At 39.0% G+C, this 23,499-nt stretch overlaps 1 protein-coding gene across 3 annotated transcripts; it reads left to right on the top strand.

The window, feature by feature from the left end:
* The first annotated feature begins 480 nt into the window (after positions 1–480).
* Positions 481–22,613, top strand: LEO1 (LEO1 homolog, Paf1/RNA polymerase II complex component). 3 transcript variants are annotated; one of them, XM_038420397.2, is made up of 12 exons: positions 481–877; positions 3,001–3,792; positions 4,298–4,402; positions 5,156–5,250; positions 5,980–6,125; positions 9,212–9,296; positions 9,690–9,784; positions 10,048–10,182; positions 11,334–11,469; positions 13,987–14,173; positions 14,850–14,947; positions 22,341–22,613. In XM_038420397.2, the coding sequence occupies exons 1-12, from the start codon at positions 820–822 to the stop codon at positions 22,440–22,442; spliced, it is 2,034 nt and encodes a 677-aa protein (XP_038276325.1). In that variant the 5' UTR covers positions 481–819; the 3' UTR covers positions 22,443–22,613. The 3 variants fall into 3 exon arrangements, with proteins under 3 accessions (XP_038276325.1, XP_038276326.1, XP_043349699.1); XM_038420398.2 differs by having other exon boundaries at positions 693–877; positions 22,345–22,413; XM_043493764.1 differs by lacking the exons at positions 13,987–14,173; positions 14,850–14,947; positions 22,341–22,613 and adding an exon at positions 12,286–12,364 and having other exon boundaries at positions 693–877.
* Positions 22,614–23,499: the final 886 nt, after the last annotated feature.

The following is a 23,499-nucleotide window of genomic DNA, read 5'->3' as shown; positions in this document are numbered from 1 at the left end:
AGAGCATAAATTTTCGAAGACCAGCCTGTCCATTTAAAAATGGCCAGGGATGGAGAATCCGCCTTGACCCCGGGAAGCTGTTCCAAGGATTAATGACTCCCCCCCTGAAAATGTAAAGGCCTTGGTTCCAGCCAGACTTTGTCGAGCTTCACCTTCCAAGCAGGGGCTCGCGTTACACCTTTCGCTGCTAGACCGAAGGGCCCGTTATTAAATATTTGTTCCCCCCGTGGCTACTGCCAGGCTGTGCTCAGGTCACCCCTGGCTCCTCTCTCGGTCAGGCTCAAGCTACAGCGTTGAGCACGCAGAGGCCGAGGCACGTTTTCAAACCCGTTAATCGTTCTCGGGTTCATCTCAGCTCCCTTGCCAATGCACCAGCATCCTGCTGGGCCTGGGGGTACCAGACCCGGCCCCGGGCTCCCAGCAGCCATCGCACCCGGCCCAACTCAAGTACTCCACTTCCCAGAGCCCTAGGGCGGGCGTGTGTGGAATCACTGTGCCCATCCCCGGGGCGTCCTGCTGTTGGGGATCGTGGCCAGGCCCCGTGCAGGCCGAAAGGGCTAGAGAGACCTGTGGGCCCCACGCCGTGGGGGGAATTCCCTTAAGGGGACGCTGCCCCTTTAAGGCTCCCCCGCCCCCACGCCTGGGGCGCGTCAGCGCAGGCGGCCCCACGCCCCTGACCCCGTGCGGAACCAGTCGCTCCGCCCGCGCGTCACTGGCGGGCGCCGCGGCCCTTCCCAGTGGTGCGGCTGCGCCGGAAAGGAGGCGAGCGAGGCCTGCGCTTTGCGGCTGCGTCGCGCCCGCGCCCGCTGAGCCCGCGCCATGGCGGACATGGAGGACCTGTTCGGGAGCGACGTCGACTCCGAGCCCGAGCAGAAAGGTACCAACGCAGGGTCCGCAGAGGGGAGAGAGGCCGGGCCGAACGCCCCCCCCTCGCGCTTCCCGTGTTTAACCTTCTCTGCCCCTTCCCACCCCCGAACGACCGGCCCGTCCTCCTGCCCCTCCGGAGTCTCCCCCTCCCCGCCCAGAGCTGGGAGCTTCCCCTCCCCTTTATCCTCCCCGGCCGCTGGTTCCCTTCAGTCTCCCCAGCTCCTTTCCCGGGGCTGGGGGCTCCCCCAAGGCGTTGCCCCTTTTAGTCACAAGTGTTTGTGCTGGGTGGGCTATGCCCTGCGGTTTTGTACTTGGCCCACCGGGGCTGGCTTTCTGCCTCCCGCGGTGATTGCACCCCTGGGATGCCCCTGACAGGTGCTGCAGCCAGAGGAGGGGGGCGTGTGGCCATGGCCCCTGCTCTGGGCCCGAAGGGTTTCATTACTAGCAATACCCCACTATCGTAGCCTGTTTTATTCCAGCTGCTGTTAACGGTGACCAGGTTCTCTAGCCCCAGTATTCGACTGTGGAGCTGATAGGGAAATTGCTTAATCCGGGTGGTTCTGCTGATGCTGTTGATAGTAATCCCCCTACCTCCGCTTTCTTTCTGTTTAATAAGTACTGTATTGCAAAGGACTTCAGCTCTTCAGTGAAACAGAAGTGTCACAGCTTGGGCACAAGTTACACGAATTTAATGCAACTAGATTTTTGTTGTTCTGTTTTTAATTTTATAAACTGTATAAATAGGGGCAAACATTTGCTTCATATAAACTATTATTTATGAATTTCTGAGGGTTGAGAGATTATTATTCTGGATTTTTTTGGCAAAGCATTTTTCCCTGGGTGCAGAGCTAAATTAATATTTGATAAAGGAGAGGAGAGGTCACCTTTCATCACCTGTCTTTTGGAAATCTGCCTTTTTTCTGGTTTAGTCTAGAACTTTTTTTCTTATTATGTTAGTTAAACAAATTTTCAATTTCATTTCCTTTTCAGTACATCAGTTTCAGTTAAAATACATCTAAAATAGAAAGTACATATTTTAGGACTGAGAGTTTAGTGAATGTGCATGTCATGGTGTATTAGTTCCCCTTTAGCATGATCTTACATAACTGACTTCCATGAAATTGCTGCAAAATTGGTTTCTGATTATAAATTTGATAATTAGCCTTTTTACTCTTTGAGTATTTTTATGTTTAGATATGTTTGTATTCCATGAGTTTCCTGTTCGTTCCTTTTTATCTAGAAAAATAATCTGTTAATATAATTTCTATAACTTTTTCTTTTTACATCTATTTGTGATAATCACCATTCCTTAACGTAATTCATACGTCACAATTGTCATCAACGATTCAGAGAAAAATATTGAAATAATTTCTTTATGGATATTGTCCAGATTGGCTTGTCCAAAATTTGAGCTTTTTTATGTTTGCAAAGTTCCTGTCATTTTATGTAATTTACTCTTCAAAACAAACCCTATTTTTTTTCTTGAATAAAAATTAGTGCCACAAACCCAGCACTCATGAGTAGTTCTACTGTAACTAATTTGTCTGTGGGCATTTGTTGGGGAAAGGCAAACAAATTGGATTTGAAAACAATTTCAGTTTTGAACTCTCAAGATGTTATAAACAGAGTAAAATGTTAGTTTAAAAAACCTTTTTTATTCTATCAAATTTATCTTTGTCTCCTCATTACCCATATAAATGTACAGTTTTTCTTTGACTGCTAATAGACTTCTGGTTTCAATGATGCCTTGTAACAGGATCACAGACCAGTAATCTGTTATTTTAAAAGAAAAAGAAAATTTCCTTTTAATGTCACAACTTCATTAGCTGTTTTTTTTATTCTTATCATGTAAATAAGAGCATGCAATTTACTTTCATTATTTAGGTGTTAGAAAAAAGAAAAGGAGTACTTGTGGCACCTTAGAGACTAACAAATTTATTAGAGCATAAGCTTTCGTGAGCTACAGCTCACTTCATCGGATGCATTTGGTGGAAAAAGCCTTATTTAGGTGTGTGTCTCATGTCCCGTCTGATTTTTTTCCACTCTGTCTTAAAAGTGCTAATCTTTTTGTTATCGCCTCATCTGGCAATCTTTCCCCCAATCGCTTTTAAGTGGGTAATATTTATTTTCCAGATTCTGACTCTGGATCTGACTCTGACTCTGATCAGGAGAATGCTGGCTCTGGCAGTAATGTTTCTGGAAGTGAGAGTGACAGAGATGATGACAGAGAGGCAGTAAAGCCCAGTAATAAAGAATTATTTGGAGATGATAGTGAGGATGAGGGAGCATCCCACCATACTGGGAGTGACATTCGGTCTGAAAGATCATACAATCACTCTGAAGCTTCGGGACATTCTGAGCATGAAGATAATGACCAGTCAGATATAGATCAGCATAGTGGTTCAGAAGCTGCTGATGACGATGACGACAGAGGACATGGATCAGACGAAGGTAGCCGTCGCTCAGATGCAGATGGATCTGAAAAACCAAATTCGGAGGATGAAAAATGGGGCAAAGAGGACAAAAGTGATCAGTCAGATGATGATGAGAAGCTCCAGAATTCTGATGAGGAAAGGCCGCAAATCTCTGATGATGAAGAGAAGGTTCAGAACTCTGATGATGACGAAAGGCCTCAGATTTCTGATGATGAGGAAAGACTACAAAACTCCGATGAGGAGAAAATGCAGAACTCTGATGATGAAGAGAGGCCTCAGATCTCTGATGAGGAGAAGATGCAGAACTCTGATGACGATGAAAGGGCCCAGCATTCTGATGAGGAGAAGATGCAGAATTCTGATGACGATGAAAGGGCCCAGCATTCTGATGAGGAGAAGATGCAGAATTCTGATGACGATGAAAGGACCCAGCATTCTGATGAAGATCACAGGCATTCAGATGATGAAGAGGAACAAGAGCATAAATCTGGTAGGATTGAATACAGTGTTACTGATTTGACTATAAATAGACAAATGAAAATATCATCATCCTTGACCTTCATTGGGTTCTTGTAGTCATCTCATAGTTGAGATAATTAATCCTCACGTTGGGTGACCTTTTCTCAAAGATTGATTTTAGTGTCTTTTCATAAACAAAACCAAACCAAATCAAATCTTAATGCTGAACAGACTGAACTGTCACCGTTACAATGAGGACCCTAAGTCATGTGTTTTCTTGTTGACTTGTCCATAACAATATCACTTCTGTTGTCCTGGCTTGAAATGATTCAGATTTGGTTCTAAAATTATTTAATAATTCCAGTTGACTTTTAACGGTAATAGTTTTTTAATAAAGCTTGATTCACTGAGTAAACTTCAATTATTATTTCATTGTTTGAATTATTTTACTTATTAATACAAGCTATGGATAGTGTGACTTGTAAAAAGATGCAGAATGAAATTCTTAATTTGAGGAGATATATTCTCTTTGATAGAGTCTGCAAGAGGCAGTGACAGTGAAGATGAAATTTTGCGAATGAAACGTAAAAAACCAATTGCATCAGATTCAGAAATGGACAGCGATGCAGAAGGACAAAAAGGTAATTAGCTCTTTTTTTCAAATCCCTTCTACTTTATCTGGCATTAAGCATGCATCCACTTTAAAACTCTGTATGACTGGAAGAATTAGCTGTGGAGAAAACTAGTGTTGGATTATCTGGTGAGTTGCAGAGCATAACCACTAAGGTGCAGCAATAGAGCTGCATGGGGAAGCTTGCACAGTTCAAAGTCATCTCTTCCCAGTGCTATCAGGCTTTCACTTTCCTTGGCAGACTGAACTAATTTTTTTTAAATGAAAAATCTGGTGACATCATTATATCCTAATTTCTTGCTGCAAGATCCTGGAAATTAGTGAGTCTGTTGTTTGATTATGGGAGACTTGGAGAATATATATTATTACCTACCACACTTCGCTTGAACGGATGGAGGTGTTGAATCTGCCTTTGTCCAATATGTTAACACCAGTTTCACTTCAATGATTAACCAAAGTTTAAATCATCTAATCCAAAATCTGTCCCTCTCAGCTTTCACTCTTGGTCCTTACGATGTCATTGTTTCAGTAGTAGTCCTGTCATAGTCTTTCCAGGGTAGATGTGACCTGAATTTTTAAGTTTAAAAAACTTTTTTGTGAGGGAAGAGACGAATCACCTTTTCAAGGCCTCTTTGAACCTCCTAGAGAAATGCACAAAATAGGAAATCAATTTTTTTTTCTCCTTTTAGGTCACTTTTAATGAGTTCTAGTGGTAGAATATAACAGTTTCTCTTTCCTATATAAAATAATTTTTCTATTGAAGATCACAGAGATTCGATAGATCTGTTTGGAGGTGCAGATGACATTTCTTCAGGGAGTGATGGGGAAGATAAGCCACCAACTCCAGGGCAACCTATTGTAAGTTCTTCGAAAGAATTTGCCTGCTATGCCTCTTAACACCTGGCCCAGCAGTCTAATACAGAGTTTTAAATCCTAGAGGACTGAGTTTTAGCATGCTTTAATGAAAGAGTGATAATTTAATGAGAATTCATAAATGACATTGCCCAGGCAGAAAGAATCACTATTAACTATTTCACCTCTTATACGTGGCAATGTACGATAGGGACACTTGTTTTTCTGCTGTTGTAACTGTGGTTATATATTTTGAGTATGTTCTGATTATGTCAACAAGTAGAATATAGTACTATAACTGTTCTTGATACTTGTAGTAGAGCCTGTTGGAAAAGTACTTTTCTTTTGGGAATAGATGGCAATGGATTCAAAGCCCTTTACATCTAAAGGCCAGTTTTAGTCTGGGCAAAGTTACCACCATTTCCTAGCTCCCTGTAGGAGACCGATTTATTTGGATCAGTCCCATGCTTTTTATTTCCATTCTCTCTTGGTATCTTGAGCTAACATTCATAACTGAAATCACTTTAGATGGCATGCTTGGGTACAGTGTGTGATAATTTTGTCTCAGTAGTGTGTGCTTTGCACAATCCAATTCTGTGTGGGTGGGTGGATGGACAGAGAGAGAGGTTTTCCACATGTTTCAGAGCAAAAATTAAGTGGTCAGTGGAACAACCTGAACAGTCTAGCTTCTTTCACCTGCATAATGTAATGTGGTTTTGCTACTCCATCCATTAGGATGAGAATGGACTGAATCAGGAGCAGCAGGAAGAAGAACCTATTCCAGAAACGCGAATAGAAGTAGAGATACCAAAAGTAAACACTGACTTAGGAAATGACTTGTATTTTGTGAAGCTGCCCAACTTCCTCAGTGTGGAGCCCAGGTAATACTGCATTTGAGTCTATGTTAAAGGTGTTAATTATTTATACTCACACTTAGTATTTCCCTGTATTGCTTTCGTCTAGTAGTCCAATGAAATTTCTGTTGGCAAAGTTAAATATAATTAACACTGGGGTGCATACTTTGATATAGTCAATCAGATATTCAGATCACTTTTCATTTTACCATCTTCTTGTAAACTAAATGTGTAGGTTCAACCTGTTAGATGCATGTAATGCATTTCATAATTTTAAATAACTCCTTTTATTTTGTACTAATTTGACCTTATGAGATTAGCCATTTTTAGCTGGTCTACCTATAAAATTCATCATCTCACTCTTATCTAAATCAGTAAAAGAACTAGTAATTTTTTTTTGTAAGCTTGGTTTGCAACTCAAATGAATGTCTGTCCTTTTTAATCTATTTTTTTTTAATTGCCTGTGGCTGCATTACACTATTTTCCTGAATTTATAACTGTCTTGCCTTTCTTCCGCACCGCTTTAGTTTTTGGTGAACCTTGATATTTTCATCCTGAATAATGCACCATATGTTTTAAAACCAAATGATCTTTCTTTGAGATTTAATTCAGAGTAAATAGCCTGTTCAGGGGACCTGAGTATTTCCTAAATCAAGGAAATCTGTTTTGATGGCATTAATTTTATCTGTATGACATTTCTCAATAGGCAACCTTGTTTTGCAAATCCAGAAATGATGTACTGAACATAATGTAAAAAGTAGCCTAGAGAGACTTTGAGTTTCACAGTTGTGATGTATTTACTAGAACTGTGCATGGTTTTCAGGTTTTTAGTTTAGTATGTATCTTCACAACGCATCAGTTTTCAAAGTCTAGTGACTTGAAACAGTAGCATGTGCCTAATGAGTTCATAGTATTATAAAGACTAGCTTTTAAGATTATCTGTTGAGTTCTAAACATGTAGTTTTCATATTTATTCAGTTTGAGGCTTAATCTTCTAGTATATTGTAAGCCATTTAATTTAGCCAAATGACATAAAAATGTATTTTTGAATAATAGAAGCACTACTTTGGATTTTAGAATAAGCTTGACCTAATCTGTTTGCTAAATGACTACTTTTTATTCATTGAAGTCAGAAGAATTATATTATGATATGTAATATATTATGATATTATCATTCAGACTGACCATCTGTATAACACAGATCATAGCATTTATACAAAATTTCTAAGAAAATAAATTTTGTATAGCTCCTTTACTACTACTCTGTGACTCTAACTGCACATCAACCAGTTACAAAAAATGTTTTGAGTATTGCTTTTTCTAAACATACCACTGACTTGGGACTTATATTATTGGACCTTGTAAAAGGTGTCCATCTCCCTGTAAATCTAGGCCTGTTCCTGACGTACTCTAGTTTGGTGGTTCTCCCATTCTCCTGCTGCAGACCACTTTTAAAGAGAGTTCTTCTTTTGGACCACCTCTGTCCCAATGCACCATTGCATGATTTTCAAAATGTTCTGTTCTATGGCCTGTCAGGAAGTATTTGTGAGCCAATAGCCTTTATGATTGAAAAGAAAATGTTCCAAATGTGAACCTTTGTGGGTCAGGATGTACAGACTTTGAAGGTCTGCCGACAGACTACTGCAATGCTTTGCAGCAATTGACAGCTTTCTCAAAAAGCAGAAAAGTGCAGCCAACAACTCTGGTCGCTTTCGCTGCTTCTCCTCCCAACGTTATTTGCAGCCATAAACAGCAGCAAGGGCAGATACTGAGATTTTAATGGGTCAGTACCCAAAAATGGAGACTAAGGGCTTGTTGACACTTAAAACACTAAAGTAGAACAGCAACATTGCTATAGCATTTCAATATAGACAATGTTTATGCTGATGGGAGGGGTTCTCCCCATTGGCATACATAATCCACCTCCCTGAGATGTAGTGGCTAGGTCGACAGAAGAATTCTTCTGTGGGCCTAGCATTGTTGACACAGGGACTTAGGTCAGCTTAACTACACTACTTGGTGATGTGGAGTTTTCACACTCCTGACCAATATAGTTAAACAAACCTAAGTTTTTGGTGCAGGCTAGGCCTAAAATAGCAGTAATTTAGCGGATTAATAGCTTCTCTCACCACTTTCTTTTCCTTTACAGCATCTAGGAGAGGAAGTGAGTATGGCAGCTCCTCCAGCTGTCAGGCTTAGTGGAGGAAGAAAGAAATTTGTGTTTCTGCCTCTCTTCTCTCAGATGGGTTAGGTGTGGGACTGTGTCAAATCTGACACCTATTAGGACAGTGGAGGGCAACCTGCAGGCCCATCCAGGTAATCTGATTGTGGGCTGTGAGACATGTTGCCGACATTGACTGTCGGCAGGCATGGCCCCCCGCAGCTCCCAGTGCCCGCAGTTTGCTGTTCCTAGCCAATGGGAGCTGCGGGAAGCGGCGAGCCGCAGAAATGTGCTGGCCGCCGCTTCCTGCAGCTCCCATTGGCTGGGTATGGCGAACCGCGGACACTGGGAGCTGTGAGGGGCCGTGCCTGTGGATGGTCAACGTCAGCAAAATGTCTTGCAGCCTGTAATCAGATTATCCTGATGGGTCGCATGTGCCCCACATGCTGCAGGTTTCCCACCACTGTATTAGGCTCATATGAAAGATGGTTCATCGAAATGTTGTCCTGGCAGGAATTCCTGCATCCTAACCATAATAATTCACAAAATCTTTATCACACTTTAAAACTCACTGGACCAGGCTGAAATTATCAAGTCCTAGACTCAAGCCTAACCTCTTATTTGCCACAATGGGACCTTAGGGGAAGATACCACATTTGAGATGGACTTTTTCTTTTTAAAAAAGCTATTCAGAGATTTAAAATGTTAGAAGTGGTTGCAGCTGATATTATTGGGAGACTTTAGGGTAGGTCTTGTGTGGTTTAAAACCTCTCCAGTTTATTACATGGTGGCAGAAATAAATGTATGTATACCATGGCAGTAATGTCTACAGTTGTGTGTAATATATAATTTAATGGAATCACAAATTTATTTTTAGCAATCCTAGAATAGCATGGGTTTGCTTTTTTTAGAAGATAGTTGAATAAAGAATACATTATCTAATTTATTACAGACCTTTTGATCCTCAGTATTATGAGGATGAATTTGAAGATGAGGAGATGCTTGATGAAGAAGGTAGAACAAGGTTAAAACTAAAGGTATATCTGTAATTTTCTTTCTGCATCTCACGTCTTTCCTGTTAGGTTCTTTCAAACTACTATATAAAACAAAAAGCCTGGGAGGTTGAGAGGTGATGGTTTGAGTCACACTTTTCATAGATATCACCTGCTTTTTGTTCTACCAAGAAAAAAACAAGTTCAGCCCTCATAGAAATTATTTAACTGTTTTCTGTTGTATCTACTTTTTTCTTTAGATACAGTGAAGATTTGTAACTGTTCTGCAAAAGCTTTTCTTTTACCCTGCACGCAGCAGATTCAGCTAACTACTGGCACTTGATTCTTAACCTCCCAATTATATCTTTTTTTAATATTCCTTTAAGCTAGTTCACAGTTTACTTTATATACATGGTTACAGTCTTTCTATTCCAACAGGTGGAAAACACCATACGTTGGCGAATGCGACGAGATGAAGAAGGAAATGAGATTCGAGAAAGCAATGCACGGATAGTCAAGTGGTCAGATGGAAGGTTAGCTTAGTCTTTTCTAGACTAGGAAAATATAGTTGTCAGATGTTCTTGCATATAAAAGTGAGGAGTGAGTGAAATTTGAAGTTCTCACACAATTTTTCTCATATCTTTGAGCATATATTGTACTACTTAGCTAATAATATTTCAATCCACATTATGCATAAAAAAGAGGGAATGAGAAGGCTTCCGTCATTTATATATGGTGTAAAAACAGAATGAGTCACTAAATACGAAAATAACTGATATATGAATCTTTTTTCAAGCATGTCGCTGCATTTGGGCAATGAAGTCTTTGATGTGTACAAGGCACCATTACAGGGAGATCACAACCATCTGTTTATCAGACAAGGAACTGGTCTACAGGGCCAGGCTGTGTTCAAGACTAAATTAACCTTCAGGTAAACATACAGTTCATTAACAGAGCTTGAAGTCATAGTACAGTGTTTTTGGTATGAAATACTTGGGTATTAAAAGGTGGAGATGAATTAGTAGAGTAATGGATCATTTAGTTTTTCTTTTACTATACCTTGTATAGAAGAGGGTTTTTTTAAAAAAACAAAACAAAACTATTTTTAAAAGAATTTTCTGTCTCTTGAAAAGTAAGGCTGGTGTTGATGTATACACCTAACTATGGCTCAGTCATGAGTTTTATAGGCTTCCTTTTGACTTCAGGGCTGGCCATTTTGGGATCTGCATATCAGTTGTACAGAGACTGCCAAATTGTTTGAGTTTATACTGTCGCTGAAGATCAAGACTAGCGAAACTTGAGACCTAAGTACATTTCTCTAAAAAGTGACCCTAAAGTGGCATCTTGGGGATGCCATGTTTCTCACCTTTTTACAAGTATAAATGAGGTCAGAATTTGGTCCTGCAATTGGGATTCCATTGATATGTGAGCCAGAATACAGGCCAGCATCATCTTCTCTCCCATAGCATAATAGTAAATAAATAAATACATATACTATTTCACTTTCACTGAATACATAGGAAATAGAGATGTTCTTAGAATTCAATAGAAATGAAGCTGCCATATTTCAATATTCACTTTTCAGAGTAGACCTGCACTTTAAGGTAGCTAGGTATGAGACCAAATCTCCAGGCTTGAAAGGCCAGTGTGCTATTTATTGCACTATCTAGGCTGACTATATTTTTGTCTGTAATTTTAATATTTAATTTAAAATTTTAAATGAGAATTTTTGGTGTGAATCAGGAGGAATGTTGATGTTCTTTGGAAAAAAAAATCTCCATACCATACTTCACTGCTGTGAAGATAGTGAACCAGAAGCATAAATGTAAAGTGGAAGGAGGAATATTTAGATGTGTAAGAGGATGTGGAGGATTTCTTAGGGGAAGGGTGATTTTGCTAAATATTTTAATCTAATGGATAATTCTTGTGTACTGTACACATTATCTATTGTTTAATTTTTTTTGCTTTTGTATGGATGAGTCTTTGATTTTTCTGATTGTATTTGTGGCATGTCTGTAATTGTTCTTGGAAAGCAGAGGTGTCCTTGTGAGAAGTGTTTAACCTATAACAATTTTCTAACAGGCCTCACTCTACGGACAGCGCCACCCATAGGAAGATGACTTTGTCTCTTGCAGATAGATGTTCAAAGACCCAAAAAATTCGTATCTTGCCCATGGCTGGCCGTGATCCAGAGTCTCAGCGCACAGAAATGATTAAGGTATTAATTATGATATGAATTTTATTACTCTTTAGATCAAAACTTAGAACTATCGTTCATTTCAAATTGCACATATCATGTCTGAATATTCTTGGGTATTTATTGGGTTTTAGGAAAATAAATTAAGATGCAATCTCTGGTGCTGACATAGAAATCACGACAATATATTCTATCAGCATCCATTTTTATGCCCTGTGGATATGGCGCCTGGTATAGTGGTTGCCTTGTAAACTAGGAGGAAAAATTGTAAGAGTGTAAAGTACCCATTTAACAAAAGATTTCAGAAATAACAAAATTAAAAACAAATATTAAGAATACAATAAATGAAGGCCTTGGAAGTAAAATTTTGAAAAGGCTTTATTTTTAAGATGAAATAAACATTAATTTTTAGGTGATGTGTTGTATTTTCCAGCAGTCACTAAATGACTCAGACTTTCTAGTTCATATTTATCTGGACTGTATACACTTAATTTGCATATTAAAAATTGTATCCCAAATTCATCAATGGCATAGGCAGCTGCCGCTCCATTGTTCTACAGGGTCTAGCACAATGGAGCCCCAATCCTGACTGAGTTGTCTAGGTGCTGCTATACTCCAATATGGAAGTTATCATGTATTTGTCAGTGGAAATTTTTATGTATTAACTTGCATTGGAACTTCCTATATGCATGCATATGAAGAATTTGCTCTTTTATCATTTTTCCCTGCTGCTATCCCTTCTTGGTAACAGACAGACTTCCATTGCTTGATCTTAATGTTAGGAAGCGGAGGTGCCCTTATAAGAAGTGTGTTTAACCTAGAACGATTTTCTAACAGGCCTCACTCTAAAGACAGTGCCCTCCACAGGAAGATGACTTTGTCTCTTTCAGATAAATGTTCAGAGACCCAAATGAAGGCATTTCTTCATGTATATTCTGTAAAGTTGGTTGCCAAATGTGGGAACATAGCAGCCAGTTGTATAATAATCACAGTAATTTTATGCCTCTGTTTTGTGGCAGAATTAATGCCCAAGTCTGCCATTCCTAGCCTGGCCTGCTAGGGGGACTAATTCTTCTATTCAGTCCTTTGCTGATTTGTTACCTTCCTTGTGAAATGCTGTGCCTCCTGTATAACATTCTAGAGCCTGTTGTAATTTCATAGTTAAAGAAACTAGCTCTATTCTAGTCTATACCCTTTTATTTCCCTTCCAGTCTCTCCCTGTCACCAGTCCAAATAATCCTTTGGCCTGAAAATTCCCATGCTTAGCCTTAAAGCAGAGGGGCTAAGAGATGGTTGTGGAGTTTTTAGATGCAAATCAGCCAAACGTCTTTATTTATAAGGCTGTGAAAATTAATGTGTTTGACTTGTTAACAAAAGTAACTTTTTTGTGTGTAAGTCATCTGTTTGTTCTGCTACTAGACTTCTCATGCACTTGAGGACCATTATACAGGCGACTGTGCAAAATATTTCACCCCAAAGTATACATTTATTAAAAGCATCATTGCATTCTGTTTACCTATCACTAGTGTCAGCAAAGATTACAATTGCTATCAAGGTGTAGCTGTCCTAAAATAAGCCTGGTGAATGGAGTATTTACTATTACCTACAGAGAAAACCCTGCAGAGCTGTGGTTCTGAGGTGCTCTGCAGGCCACAAGGGAGCCCTGAAGAAGGTGCTGGCCCCTATCCCCACAAGATGGGGAGTTTTTCCAAACCTTCAGGAGTGGGGGCAGAAAATCGTAGTGTTTGCTTAAAAGCATGGTCCCCTTTCTGCTTCTGGGATTTGTATTACTCTTTTGTTACCGCTGTAAACATGTTATAATTCTTAATTTTAGTAAGAAAACAAAAATCTAGAGATGGACAAATTTATTCAAACATTCATTTTAAGTATGATGCTACAGATGTAAATATTAGTTTTTCAAAATTTTGTATTAACTGAAAATAACAATACAGTGCTACAGGAAAAGTAGTGCTAATTGAAAATGTCATTCTTGGCACAGTGGGGTGAACAAATCAGTGTTTATTGTATTTGTTCTGTATAGGAAAAGTTAAACTTACACAGCAATCCAGAAACAAGAAATAATGGTTACCTTTGTTAGTTTTTCTCCTAACATATTATGATATTGTACAGAATTTAAGTTTAATGATAAGTACACATTGTTGCCTCTATTTTTAAACTGTTTAAATTCTTATAACATTCACAAACCTGTAATTTTGTAATCTTGGAAATTAAGCCTTTGACTCTCATCTGCATTAAATAAAAAATTAAATAAGGAAACTTAAAGCTATAAATGTTTCAACCAAGAGAAATGTCAAATATAAAAAATACTTTGCCTGATTCTCCATAGTCCTGCACTGTGTGTAGTCATTTACATCAGTGCAAAGTGAACATCAAGCTGTACCATTCTGATTCGGTAGAGTTTGACATTTTCTTTGCGCTGGTGTAAAATGGCGACACGAGGTGCAAAGCATTGGAGAAAGATGCCCTCTGGGTATAATTCCTCAGAGTTCCTTACATGCTGCTGCTTTTCCTGGACAGAAAGAAGAGGAGAGGTTAAGAGCTTCTATTCGCAGAGAATCCCAGCAGCGGAGAATGCGGGAGAAGCAGCACCAGCGTGGGCTGAGTGCAAATTATTTAGAACCTGATCGTTATGATGAGGAGGATGAAGGAGAAGAGGCAATCAGTCTGGCAGCTATTAAAAACCGCTATAAAGGTGGTATAAGAGGTACAAATAAAATCTGAATGTAACTTTTTTTTGTTAATATCTGAGTGCAGATTAACTGATTTCATGGACTAGTACTGATGAAATAACAGATTTCTCAGAGCAGTGCATAATGAACAAGGAAACTACAAAGAAGGCTCAATCTGTTTAATTATATTTTGTGTATTTATTTATAGTTTGTCATGAAGATGGTGAGATCTTGGCACATTATTGAGAGAAATATCAGGAAATACTATATGTGATGGTATAGTTCAGGGATTGGCAACCTTTGGCACATGGGCAGTCAGGGAAAACTGCTGGCTGGCCGGGACAGTTTACCTGCTGCGTCTGCAGGTTCGGCCGATAGCAGCTCTCACTGGCTGCGGTTAGCCCCTCCAGGCCAATGGGGGCTGCAGGAAGCAGCGCGGGCTGAGGGATGTGCTGGCTGCCACTTCCCACAGCCCCCATTGGCCTGGAACGGCAACTGCGGCCCCTGGGAGCTGTGATCGGCCGAACCTACAGACGCTGCAGGTAAACAAACTGACCTGGCCAGGCAGCGGTTTTCCCTGACTGGCCCTGTGCTAAAGGTTGCCGAACCCTGGTATAGTTCAAGGTGCTTTGTCAGGGATTGGCATTTGCAGACCAGTCTTTACCTGGGTTAAATTTATTTATTTATTTATTTATTTATTTATTTTAAAAGAGGAACGTGCTAGAATCTATTCTTCGGACAGTGATGAGGGATCAGATGAAGACAGAACGCAGAGACTACTCAAGGCAAAGAAACTAACTAGTGATGAGGTGAGAGAAGCATTTTATTTTGTGAAAGTTGGTTGACTGAAAATGAACAATTTGTTTTTATAATTTTGAGTATTGTGAAAAATGACTACTACTCTCTTCTTTAATGACTGGATACATCATATTTATCTAGCTAAGTTCTTGTAAGTTGAGATTTTTCAAGGTTTTATGGACCCATGAATTGAGGTAAAGTTAAATTTTTGATATGCTTTCCATAATAATAAAGCCCTATATAAAAGCTAGGTATTTCTTTCCGAGTTCTCAAAGCCCTTTGGAAAGGAGGTAAGCATCATTCCCATTTTACAGATGGAGAAACTGAGGCACAGAGCAGTTGACATGATTTGCCCCGGTCACACAGTGAGCCGGGTATAGAAACCAGGGCTCCTGAGTCTCAGTCCAGTGCTCTATCCACCAGGCCTTACTGTCTGCACCACCCTCCCGCCCGATAAACTTATGACAATTCTGTTGGGGGTGAGGGGAACCTGTTTCACACAGCACTATTCGTAGATCATTGCTTTTTAAGTACTAGTTTACTATTAATCCTTTGATAAAAGGAGGACTGTGGCACTTACAGCTCATGTACTGTCCTAGACATTATAACATGAAGGGAAATACTGGCTACAATATTAAGGCTTCTGCCTTTTTTTTGTTCGTTTTTTTTAAAATTCCCCTTAAAATTATGATGGCATCTCTACCTCTAAACAATGCAAATTCCATCTAATATTGCACTGCAATGTCATAATTTATTTGGAGTCAAAATGCTGGTGTAGGATTCAAACACAGAATGTCCTTGCCCAGTAGTCAGAGCTGATAAAATTCTACTGATATTTACATGATGGCTGCCTTGACTCTGTAGGTCAGATAATGTACATCTCTAGCACACCTATCTTAATGGTTTTTCAGGTTTCTTCATTAGAGGTAAAAAGATGATTTTTGCACTTGAATGACATCTTGCTTAATCTTACCTTCCTAATTTCCTGTTGATGTCCTTTATTAAATTTAAATCAAATGTTAGTATATACAGAAGCATAATCTATGGAAGTTTAAAAATGAAAGACCTATTAATCAATTTAGGATTGTTGCCTACAGAATATTTTCCAGGGCTTTGTTCAGTCCTGATTTTAAACGAGTCAAACAGTGAAGCTTCTACAGTTTCCCTTAGGAGATGATTTTATCATTGCAAAATTTTTTCAGATATTCAGTTTCAAATTTTTCAGCTGAATTTCATCTCATCAGTCCTTGTTTGTCCCTTTTGTACCACTCTAATAATTGACTACTGAATTAACTATATCAGTGTAAAGTCTTAGACTCTCATATAAAACATTATATTCTTTAATTAGTAGTAGTTTTTTGGTATATATTGATTTATGTTCATTAAAGTGAGACAAATGTTATAATTCCATAATCTCACTTACTGAATTGTCAAAATTATATCTCAAAATGACTCTTGATTTCTATACAGTATAGCTTGCAGTGTGATGTACATGACCTTATAATATGGAAAATCTTTAATACATTGAAAGATTAAAGTTGTATTCCTCCAAAAGTTATTTGAATGTGTATACTGCACATATATAAGCTGTACCATGATGTATACCCCTGATCAGTAAAACCCTCATCAGGTGTATTTGTTTCCTAATCTTGTCCAAACCCAACCGCTAAAACTGGGATGTTGGTTAGGATTCCATTCTGTGTTGCTGTGTCTGAGATAATTCCCATTACAGTGTTAGCAGAGTGGTGTTTGTATTAAATAACTAAAAGGAACTGGAGTGTGGTGAAATAACTGAAAGCAAATCACTGAAAGCTTTGTTGTGTTTGTTTTTGAATTTGTTGAGTGAATTTAGTGTTCTGGAAAGTGAGGCACTGTAAAAGCGTTGTCCTTAGTTACACATAGTATAGGTACATCCATATGTGCAAGTAACCCCATTTAATTACGCTTAATGCCCTTCCATCTGACCTGGAATTCCAGTCCCTTTTCTCCCTTGAGCAGATGTTAGCAATTGTTTCTTTTGTGATGTATGAACACCAAACTCATTTTCATTTGTGATCTCAATTAGGCTTTGATTCTGGTTTGTCAGAGGTGAAAGAGAAGTGAGCTTATCCGCTGTGCTGCTTTGAGCTACATCTTCCATTTTAAAACAGTTTCATTTTAAGGCTGAAGTTCATAACATTGCCACATAGGGGTGTTCAAGCTTAAAAAAAACATAATGTGGCAATGGTGAGTTACAGTAACCAACGCTCTGAATGTATATAAAAAGAGACTTGGAAGTATTTACCAGTATATATCTTCATACACAAAGCATGGCACTCATCTGTCAAATACCTTAGTGATTTGCACAAGGATGTTGGCTATCTAGTCAAACACATGAACAAAAAGGTTGTTGAGAGCTGGTCCTCAATGCTAAAGTGCTTTGTCCAGCATCAAAACGTCAAATTATCAAGTGATGCAGCATACTGATAAAAGGCAAGTTATATTCCCATTGATGTAACTTTGGGAAATTCTGTTTACAGTGTAGTGAGCATTTTCGAAATACCTGTACTAGATAGATGTCTTTTCAGATGTCTAGTGCAGATAGGGGCTGCCATTGAGATTCTAGGTTATAAATACGTTTGTTTGTCATGTTGGTTAAAGTTGAGCAGAAATGAGTCTTAATAGAATTCTTAAATCCCATGTTAGCTTTCAGTACTTCTTAAACATTTAATTTTAAAATAACAATGGTCCTTAAGTATAGTGGAAGAGAGGGGTAAAATTACTGCCTAGACCTGATGATATATATTTAAGTAAGGAGCTTTCTCTTCCAAACAAGAAATTCAGTTATTATATCATTATTTGTTCATTGATTCAAAATTAATTAGGCTCCAATGTAAAATATCTCCTTATGTAGAAAATCCATTTTTTTTAAACTGGTTAACACCAAATCAGGGAACATCATAAGAACAAGGAAAAATACTCAAAACTGATGCGTAAATGTCTTGCAGGAAAGTTAACTGGTTGTAACAATGTCAGAAAAAACTGCACAACTGTTGGACTCATTTCTTATTCAGGCAAAAGTTCTTTGGTTGAATCTGAGTTTTGACTGACTGAAGACTGCAGGGTTAGATACTCTCACTTGTCAAGCTAGTGCACTAAACTTATTCTCTTGGGCAGTGCTTCCATTATTCTGTCTCTTCTATTAATTGTGGTGTTAAAGATGTTCATAGGAAATTGAAATGAGATACTGTCTGGAAGTCTGATTTCAAATATTTTAGACGTGATCAGTTGTCCTAAAGTCAAAACTCAACTTGCATTCAGCTTTGTGTTAGGGTACTAGAAAATTGGATATCCAACCTCTTTCAAGACATTATTTTGTTACTTAACAAATAGACCAAAATGGAAATGCGGCATGACAAACAAAATAGCTGAGTCGTAGTGTACACGAAAAAGGTATTTTTTTAGGACAGCCTATGGGATAAACTAGGAAACAGTTGGGAAAAATACTGGTGATTTCTTGACTAATCAGAATTCATGCTCTTCTTCTCTTCCTCCTCCCCCCCCCATTCTGAGATTAAAGAATAGTTTTAATTTTGCATGCATAAATTCAGTTTTTGACCTAAGAACCCCACACTCCAGGTCATTTTCCACATTTGATAGTGATAATGTGCTTCAGAGGCTGGCACAATCCAGCTTGATGATGCTTTCCAATATTTCAAATGCAGAAATTTTTTTTATTCTTTGTAATTCTATCTGATGGTTTAGAACATCCTATTGCATAGTAACAGGTTTCAGAGTAGCAGCCGTGTTAGTCTGTATTCGCATAGTAGTTTCTTATTTGTAAAGGTATTTCCCTTTTTCCTATTGTATCTAATATTGTACTGATAAAAGTTTAAAAATCCTCTTTTTATTCTGAAATAATTTATTTTGAAGCATATATTTGACCAAAATGGTACTTATGTTCAGTCTACACTGTAAAATCAGCCATGTTTGCAGACTTAGTTAAAATTTTTGTCCAACAACGTTACTAATGCATAGTTTTGTATTGCTGTATAGATTGGATGGGACTTAACCATGTTCTAGAGCAGGGGTGGGCAAAGTATGGCCCTTCAAACATTTTAATCTGTCCCTCGAGCTCCTGCTGGGAAGCAGGGTCCAGGGTTTGCCCCGCTCCAAATATGCCATGGCTCTGCATGGCTCCCGGAAGCAGAGGCATGTCCCTCTTCCGGCTTTCATGCGTAGGGGCGGCCAGGGGGCTCTGCACGAGGTCCCTGCCCCAAGTATCACCCCCGCAGCTCCCATTGGCTGGGAACTGTGGCCAGTGGGAGCTGCAGGGGCAGCGCTTGTGGTCGGGGCAGCATGCAGAGCCTGCTGGATGCACCTCCGCGTCAGAGCCAGAATGGGGACATGCCGCTGCTTCCGGGAGCTATTTGAGGTAAGCGCCACCCGGAGCCTGGACCACTGACCCCCCTCATGCGCCCCAGCCCTGATCCCACTCCCACCCTCTGAACCCCTTGGTCCCAGCACAGAGCACCCTCCTGCACCCCAACCTCTCATCCTCAGCCCCACCCCAGAGCCTGCACCCCCAGCTGGAGCCCCCACCCTCTCCACACACCCCAACCTGCTGCCCCAGCCCGGAGCCCCCTCCTGCACCTTGAACTCCTCATTGCTGGCCGCACCCCAGAGCCCACCCTCCAGTTGGAGCCCTCTCCCCCTCCTGCAACCCAACCCCCAGTTTCGTGAACATTCATGGCCCACCATACAATTTCCATACCCAGATGTGGCCCTTGGGCCAAAAAGTTTGTCCACCCCTGTTCTAGAGTGTCTCTGAGTTGGTGGCTTTCGAAAAATTAACTCGTAGTTAAATCTTATTCCCACTGCAAGATGCCATGTCGGGAGCAGTGGAAACAGTGTTGTTTGAGATGGTTGACTTTACAATGTGAATGAGACTTTTATCATACGGTTATATGCTTTCCTCCAACATCCTTAAATCTATAGATTTAAAATAAAGGAATATATTCTATTTAGTTTTTTACTTTGTTGTTTTAAGCTGTAAGCTTACAAAACATCTTAGATGACTGCTTGATAGAATTTCTGGAAGTGTTGTGTTTGAACCCAAAAACTTGATAGATTGAAAATTAATCTGTTTATAAAGTGAGATTTTTATTTGTATTGGTTTACCCTTGTGCCAAAGGAGCAAGCATTTAAACCTTCAGTAGAAATACATAAAGTGGGAGATATAAATAAAACTTAATATGGACAATATAAATCAATAAATATAGTAAGAAAATACAAAAAGCAATCCCATAAATCACAATTACTTTAGCTATTAAATCCAAAGCTAGTTAGTTCATTACTATAATATCCTAAATTTATAATATAAATACCCACATAGAATCTACAGTTCATGTAAATTAAATAGGAATTAGTACGCAGTAGCCCTCATTTTGATGTGCTATGACTCCACTCCACTAAAAATTATTTTAAAAAACTTTATGCTTAGCATGTTAACTATTTTAGCTTTATAGTTAAAAGCAAAGTAGACAAATAATGCATCATCAGACACATAACATAATCAATGGTCAGGATAGTGAATCTTTGTATTATTTTCATTAGCCACTACTCCTTTCACTATAGACTGATCAAGGTCTTTTCATGGGGAGCATGGTTTTTGACTTGACCAAAGCTGGAAAAACTCACTTGCCATTGATAAAAATGGTAACTCTGGCCAGTGAAATAATGCAACAGGAAGGTGAGTTAGTTTTCCTGCTCCTGGCTAGTGCCGCCTTAGCACTAGTTTAGAAGCTGACCAGATTCTTACCAGTTTTACCAAATAGCTGCAAGAAACATTGTGAACGGAGGCAGGGACTTGGACCTTTTCTAAACACAAGTTATACTGATTTCACTTGTGTGGAAAATCTTTCATCGGTTTGAGGGCTTTGTATCAACTTTGCTTAACTTGATTCCTTACTCACTTAAGCTTAAATTGATTATATAAGGTACTCTTAAACTGATTGTCCCCACAAGGAGGTTGGGTTGCTTAACTGCATCTGTGTCTAAACCAATTTAGTTAAATTGGTACAACTTCGTTGTGTTGGGGGCAGGATCGCTTCCCGTACTTTTTCCCCTCCTTTGCCCAACCCAACATTTTTCCAGTTCTTCATGAATCAAATCAGATTCCCTGAATTCAAATGATTTGAGCCTACTTGTAAAAAGCTGTACTGAAGTTTTCCAAAATCTACTGTAGCTCCATGATTTTAAAAAAGTATTTAAATACTGATTTTGGGCCATCAGTATTAGTGGCATCTCTGCAAAACAGGAAGAGACTTGTTTTACTGTCAAATAAAAATCATTTAACTTGCTTGCATCCTCTAATACTCCATCAAATTTCGGTTCATCATCCAAACTAGTTAATTTAAAGGTGGACCTTCCTGTTTGTCATTTTACAGATTTGCAAGTAATGGCCTTCTCTCTCTCATAGGGGAGTTATTTGATTTCAGTTCCTTATACTTTCTCACGCTAGTGCTGGGACTTACAAAACACACAAGTTTTGTACCCACTAAAAAGAACTCTGCCTGACAGAGCAGGAGGAAGAAACGCTAAGCCCCCTACCTTTTGGGCTCAGTCTTGCTATGACTGAGGGTATATTCACCTGTGTAATTTTCCACCTGACAAATGGGTAGGAGCGAGGACTCTAACCCTCCCCGTTATGGCCCGGCACCTCTATAACCAGTGGTGTATATACTTAGACAATTTGTATACATCTTATCTGTATAGTTTTCCCTGACAGATGGGTCGGAGTGATGACTCTAATCCTCCCCCTATTGCCTGGCACTTCTACAACCGGGGGTGTGCACACCTGAATGATCGATCCCCGTATTCGTATGGTATAACAATGTTACGAATATTTAGCATTATTCGTTATCCTTCATTCTAAATCATACAAAATACAAACATAAACTCCTACAACTACACTGTGTTCTGTCTGTGGGGCAGGAGCCATAGGGCCATTTTTTTTTTTGGTAAAAGCATTAGTTGTATTAGCACTTTCTGAGGATATTAACTTTTTGATGTGCATCTAAAGGCACCCAAGTGTTATAACTCTAGATGCTGCTTTGGAGCTTGTGATTTGAGCTTAATTCTCAAATGTGGAAAATGAAATTCAGCACAACAGAAGTCCATGTGTAATTGGACAATTGCAAGGCAATTGCATCTTTGATATGATTCTGTAAGATTGGAGAGTGTGTGGTGGAGGTTGGGAGTAATGTCAGGAGTACTCTCAATATACTGACCATGTAAAAATAAATCTTAAGTCTGAGTACTATGAAAGGGGACTGAAACAGGAAGCAGTTTTGTTTTTCTTCACAGAAATAAGCTCGGTGAATTTTTCATTTTAACTTGAAATATATTATGTTTTGCCCTCAGGAAGGTGAACCTTCTGGAAAGAGGAAAGCAGAGGATGATGACAAAGCAAGTAAAAAGCACAAGAAATATGTGATCAGCGATGAAGAGGAAGATGATGATTAAAATTGGGGAAAGATGAAAGCTGATGGCTTTTTATATATATAAATATATTGTACAGTTCTTTTACAGCAAAGATGTAAGTAAAAATAATGAGGTTATTTTGATAAAGGAAACTTACACTGAGATCTGTAAGTCAGGTGTGAATAAATTCTTCTGAACGACATTTTAAAGATATTTTAATGTTATGGGTATGTTTGTGTGTCCCGAAATTCACTACTTTTTTTTTTTTAACCTGGTATAGTACTGAAATGTACTTTTTAGAGTATTATGGTAAGCAACTCCTCTGTCGGTTACATTGTTGATGTTAGCACAGTGGAGTCCAAGTCCATGACTTGGGCTTCTAGGGAGGCACTATGGTAATACAAATAATAAAAAATTGATTCATCGGGAGGAGATTACTGGGTTCAGCCTTGTTGCTATCAATCTACTTGGTAAGTTTCTGATACTGGTATTTTAACTTTTCAAGCTGTTATTTTGTAATTAAAAGTTGGCAGAATCTGCGAGTATTACAGCTGAAAGCTGGCTTTTCTAAATATTCTTTGTTTACAGGACTATGGACAGTAAATAAGTATGCTGGTATATTTTGATGAATTCAGTTATTTTTAGCTCATTCTAGTACTTGTTAAAATACTATAATTATAAGCAGGATTTATCCCTGAACTTGGGTCTGTAAATTGAAACATTGAGGTTTCATGAATTAATGGATATAGCAAAAAATCTCTGGCTTGAGAGCAAAAAGTCTGTTCATTTGGTATGTTGGAGGAGAGATGTCATTTTTAAAGAATTCTTTGTTTATATGTAGATAGTGAGAGGTTATTGTTTTCCGAACTTCAGATGTAACTAAAAATTAGGAGATACAAGAGTGAAAATATAAGAATTTATATAGAACAAAATAGTTGTTTTGTTCTGTAAGCCAGTATAGTTTTTGGGGAAACTAGTGATTATTGCTCAGGCCTATATTTTTTAGAGAGAGAGCTACATCCTGCTAGGAAACAAAGGAGAGAATGTGTGACTTGGATAGAGCAATTAGACTTCAGGTTTTAATCACGGCCTGTAAATA

This window comes from Dermochelys coriacea, chromosome 10, assembly GCF_009764565.3.
Source record: "Dermochelys coriacea isolate rDerCor1 chromosome 10, rDerCor1.pri.v4, whole genome shotgun sequence".
NCBI lineage: Eukaryota > Metazoa > Chordata > Testudines > Dermochelyidae > Dermochelys > Dermochelys coriacea.
This window is presented reverse-complemented; position numbering and strand designations above follow the sequence as displayed.